The 5,539-nt window shown below is 37.6% G+C and overlaps 1 protein-coding gene across 1 annotated transcript in view; it reads right to left on the bottom strand.

The window, feature by feature from the left end:
- The window catches only part of LOC107600721 (tyrosine-protein kinase Fes/Fps-like), a 24,592-nt gene extending 20,962 nt beyond the window's left edge, over window positions 1-3,630 (bottom strand). Inside the window, exons 1-4 of the mRNA XM_016292679.1 lie at window positions 3,380-3,630; window positions 2,377-2,455; window positions 2,067-2,303; window positions 745-918 (exon numbers count right to left, since the gene is read on the bottom strand). Coding sequence (XP_016148165.1) covers window positions 745-918; window positions 2,067-2,291 — 399 coding nt within the window. The 5' untranslated portion in view covers window positions 2,292-2,303; window positions 2,377-2,455; window positions 3,380-3,630. The remainder of the gene's footprint in view (window positions 1-744; window positions 919-2,066; window positions 2,304-2,376; window positions 2,456-3,379) is intronic.
- Between the last annotated feature and the right edge of the window lie 1,909 nt (window positions 3,631-5,539).

Raw genomic sequence — 5,539 nt, 5'->3', positions numbered from 1 at the left:
TTCACACAGGGCCATGTAGTTTTGGATTTTGTTTTCCCTTAACAATAAAAACCTTCACTTAAAAACTGCATGTTGTGTTCGCTTGTGTTACCTTTTACTAATATTTAAATTTGTTTGATGATCTGAAACATTAAAGTGTGACAAACGCGCAAAAAAATAAGAAATCAGGAAGGCGGCCAACACTTTTTCACACCACTGTGTGTATATATATATATATATATATTTATATATATATAAACTTGCTAATGAAAATGTGTCATGGTAAATAAGTATGTTTGTAGTGTTGCAAAAGACTTTCAGTATGAGATGCACTCTTAAAAATAAGTTTCCAAAAGGGGGGTTTCACTGTGATTCTATTAGTTCCTCAAAGAACCTTTTTTTTCTTAGTGTGAAGAACATTTTAGAATCTAAAGAATGTTTATCCACTATAAAGAACCTTAAAAGGTTTCATGGATGTTAAAGGTTCTTCATGGAACCATCGATGACAATAGGGAACCTTTATTGTTTAGAGTGTAATGTGTAACGGTAATTGTGTGAGCAGGCACGGCGCCAGAATTTTTTCTCTACTGGTGCTAAGGGGGGGGGGGGGCTAGACCAATATGTGGGGGTGCTAAGAAAATAAATGATATTGATGACGTCAAGAGTAAACCGGGGCTATTCAAAATTCTGACGGGTCTATAGCCCCCCCTAGCCCCGCTGTAGCGCCGTCACTGTGTGTGAGAGTGATGTGCGTGTGGCGCTGACCCTGCACAGCTCCTGGTTGAGAAGGTTCCACTGTTCCCCGTAAGTCTTCCTCAGCTGCTGCTTGTCCCGGATGAGGAGGGTGAGTTTGCTGAGGGGTCCCACCATCAGATCCTCCGAGTGCTTGCGCATGATACGACTGAGGCTCTCCGTCTGACTGACCAGCACGTTCCACGACTGTGAGAGAGAAAATTAAGTTTTAGGATGTAGGCATTGAAAATGTGAATGCATGATTATATTTGATTGTGGTGCATGCACCTCTGAAGTGAAAGCAACAATCAAAAAATGACTTGCATTCTAAATGTTAAAAAATTGCATACTCCGAGAAAATAAAGCAATTTTAGGCCTATGCTCAATTAGAGGTTTTAGCATCATTGTAGAGTCTAAACAGTTGGAAGTTCAGCAGGAAAAAAAAGTCTAGAATATCAGAGAAAGCCTGAGGGCTTTTGGCAGCAGGTTTTTAGATTGTTACAGTGCAATTTCCCATTCCAGAAACAGGGCACTTTCTATGCCTTTAAGCGTTAAAGGGATAGTTCACACAAAAATGAAAATTCCGTCATTAATTACTCACCCTCATGTCGTTTCAAACCCATAAGACCTTCGCTCATCTTCGGAACACAAATTAAGATATTTTTGATGGAATCTGAGAGCTCTCTGACCCTGCATAGACAGCAATGCAACTGAAATGTTCCCAAGTCCAGAAACGTAGCAAGGAGATCTGTTAAATAATCCACGTGACATCAGGGGTTAAAACGCAAGTATACGAAGCTACGGGAATACTTTGTGTGCAAAAAAAAAAAAAAAACTATTCAACAATTAGTCTCCTCCGCATCACCCTGTAGCGCCATTTTGGAGAATATCCACTGAACGTAAGCAGCGTATGCTGTTCTGTTTTTTCTTTTGCGCACAAAAAGTATTCTCGTAGCTTCGTATTTGAACCACTGATGTCACATGGATTATTTTACAGATCTCCTTGCTACGTTTCTGGACTTGGGAACATTTCAGTTGCATTGCTGTCTATGCAGGGTCAGACAGCTCTCAGATTCCATCAAAAATATCTTAATTTGTGTTCCGAAGACGAACGAAGGTCTTACGGGTTTGAAATGACATGAGGGTGAGTAAATAATGACAGAATTTTCATTTTTGTGTGAACTAACCCTTAAATATCACGTGGAAAGTAAGGATTCAGACTCAGCACAGATCATTTCAAGATGGATATATCATCTAAATGCATTAAAATCTCTAATATAAATTGGAATCAATCACTGGAAATTCCAAATACAATTCTTCGGAAACTTAATACTTGCTAAGGAGATCCTTCCAACCTTATTGAACTGGCTGATGTAGTCGAGACCTCCTCCGGGCTGAGATCCTTCCAGCTTCTCAACAATGGCTGACATCTGATGCAGCTGCACGAAGAACTCGCGATCGCTCTTGGCCCGCTGCGTCATCCATTTCTTCATAACCTCCATCAAACGCAGCTCAGAGTCTTGTAGTTTCATTAGGGCGGCGTGACCCTGAGGGCACCACAGATCCTCCGCGAAGCCCATACCTGCAGCACACTACAACAGCAAATTGTGTTATTATCAGTTACCAAGTAGTCAAAAATAATAACTAATAGTCAAAATTACCTACAGTGTGTATCTGTCAGCAGAAGTATGTTGGTAAAAGAAACTTGCTGGTCGGGTGAATGAGAAACACCACAAACCAAGATCTACAGAAAGAGGAAGAATATTATAGACTTCTAAAACGCTTTAAATGCGCATTTCATCACATCATTGAAGCCTTTTGTGTGCCTGTTGCAAAAAAGGATTGCAATAAACGTGGGAGCGCTCAGAAGCTTTCATTTCTTCACAAGCAATTTAGGACAAGAAAGGGATGTTGTCTATAATCACCACTTCCCATATCGCAACGGCATATCAAATGTGAAAGGTTATTTAATAGCAAACGGCTCAGTCATAAGGAAATACTCTGAAATGCCAAAAAGTTAACGATTCACAAAGCATACGATCTACTTTGTGTACAGCAGTAAACAAAATAGTGTTCTTGTTCCAAAACACAGAATTATTATTTCCATCTCTGCAGTTGTTAACCACTATAGGCCTACTTGAACTAAACTAGCTATTAGCTACATATAATTACTTCTTATTAGATACATATGAACTTTAAAATTACACAAACAACAAAAAGAGTATGAGAACTAAACTTAAACATATAAAACACGTAAAATTTATATAAAGACTATATCTTGTTTAAGCAGTAAGTAACTCATATTGATTTCCATGTGAAATGTATTTTCCACAGCCCGTTTTTGTTTGTGTGCCTACTGTATTGACCCATTACAGAAATTAATACGGTCACATACATAACAAAATAGATAAATACGTTGAATAATAATACAAAATCATCCAGATGTTCAAAGATTAAAACAACAAATTCCATAACGCTTAATAAATGAGTTGTTTATCGTCTTAAGGAGATGGCGTCGTGACGTCACCGAGCGTTTCAGCATTATTTTATAATTATGAATTATATTCTTAAATAAATCAAACAGTCAGTCATCCTTACATAGACCGACTATATAACACCAGAGCTCCGAATATACAGTCGAGAGACATGAAATCGTGTGAATTCTCACCTCGGATGTGGCTGGCGCAGAGAAACGCACCTGTCAGGGCGACAAGAGCACGTTAGTCTCCATTATAATAAAACGACAAGAAGAAAGAGCGCGTCGAAACGGTAAACTCTGGAGACAGTGAGACAGACGAGCTCTAGCGATGACAGCGGCGGCTGTAGAGCTCAAACCAGGAAGAGTCCGGCAGGCGAGACGCAGACTCACTGCATTCAACACGATTAAACTGCGACTGCACAACACCACCTCAACCACCCAGATACTGACTGCATTACTTTAATTAACCCGGTCTGCTATGAATTTACGTATAAGCTCATATTTGTATTAAAATATGATTTTATTACAATACATTTGATTTAATATCACTAAATATTACAAATAATACTAAAAGCATGTTAAACATGAAACTAGACAAAAGCAATAATTCACAAAATAATTTAAGAAGCTTATGGCATGCATATAGTATGTGCTCTCTCTCTCTCTCTCTCTCTATATATCATTTCTTGAATACATACTTAAAGCCCGATACATTTATAGACAAAGTATACAAACATTAGTAGCACAATAGTTTATTTGCATGTTACCATTACTATTTGTGACCATGGACCACAAAACCAGTCATAAGGGTCCATTTTTCGAAATTGAGATTTATACATCATCTGAAAGCTGAACAAATAAGCTTTCCATAGATGTATGGTTTGTTAGGATATGGCAATATTTGGCCGAGATACAACTATTTGCATCTGAGGATCCCAAAAAAAAAAAAAAAAAAAAAAAATCCATGCATATTACTAATCAAATTTTATTTCTTTTTTTATGATAGAAAATTTACAAAATATCCTCATGGAACATGATCTTTAATTTATGTATTGTTGGCTATTGGTACAAATATACCCGTGCTACTTACGAGTGGTTTTGTGGTCCTGGGTCACATTTGTTTTATGGTTTAAATGGTTACTAAACATTAAACACCTATAACAGGCCATTTAACTAGTTGCATTGTGACAACATGCCCTGCAGTAGGGTATAGTGTTACAAAAGATCAATGCGTGTTCAATAACTTTGTGTTTTTCTTTTTTTGACTAAGTGATTCAGTTTTTTTTTTAGGGCAAGGCTGAAGATGGTGCAAGTAGTTTGTGAACTGGCCCATATTGTGTCCTTGTCTTTGTTTCGAGCAGTCGTAAGAAACAATGGTTTTGAAAGGCCGATTAGTGCTCTCCAGTTACCGCCAATCATTTTGATAGGATATGATGAAGAAATCAGCACATCATCGCATTAACTCTGTTGGGTTTCTATTGCACAGATTCCATAGAAAACATTGTCATTTCATAAAGATACCGCATAAGAGCAACATATGTGGATCACGAATATGTAATTCAGATAAAAACAAAAATACAACAGTACTATATTCTGGACAGATGAGCGGACAAGGCCAAGCGTACTACTAATAGCAAACAGTAGTAAGCAAAGAAAATTACCTGATGAAATGATTTGAGCAGACGAATACAAGCAAATGTCTATAAAACCCAAGCTGCTCTGGGTGAGGGTCATCACAGCCCTTTCTCTGACTTATTTCAAAAATATATATATATTCAATAAATATACACAGTACACAAAATACACTTTCATTTTGAATGCGATTAATCATTTGACAGCACTATATATAAAATTTAGAGGCATTTGGACTTTTTTCCACCTAAGAAAATCATGCAGGTTTGCAATGACATGAGGGTGAGCAAATAATGTCAGGTTTCATCTTTTGGAGAACTATTACTTTAAACAGCCTACTGTACATAAAATAATCATGAATTTGTCAATGTAGATGCTCTAGGGGGAGCAGTAAGCTCTTCAAACATGTTTAACAACACACCGCTCTGCTCTCCATCTGATCATGTAGAAATAGTGATATGTTCTTCTAAAAGGCTCCCTGCGCAAAGCCAGTGGATCCGACCCACTGGAGCACTGACTAACTTCATATAAACGTAGTTTCACTCACACACACACACACACACACACACACACATTCACTCAAAGAAAAGCTTTGTTTTTCTCGTATGCGAATAATTCAATCTTGTTGTTTCCTCATTTGACAGCACTATATATAAAATTTAGAGGCATTTGGACTTTTTTCCACCTAAGAAAATCATGCAGGTTTGCAATGACATG

Source organism: Sinocyclocheilus grahami, unplaced genomic scaffold (genome assembly GCF_001515645.1).
Source record: "Sinocyclocheilus grahami isolate Dianchi unplaced genomic scaffold, SAMN03320097.WGS_v1.1 scaffold290.1, whole genome shotgun sequence".
Taxonomy (NCBI): Eukaryota; Metazoa; Chordata; class Actinopteri; order Cypriniformes; family Cyprinidae; genus Sinocyclocheilus; species Sinocyclocheilus grahami.
The sequence above is the reverse complement of the archived record's forward strand: the minus strand, read 5'-3'. Positions and strand labels throughout refer to the sequence as shown.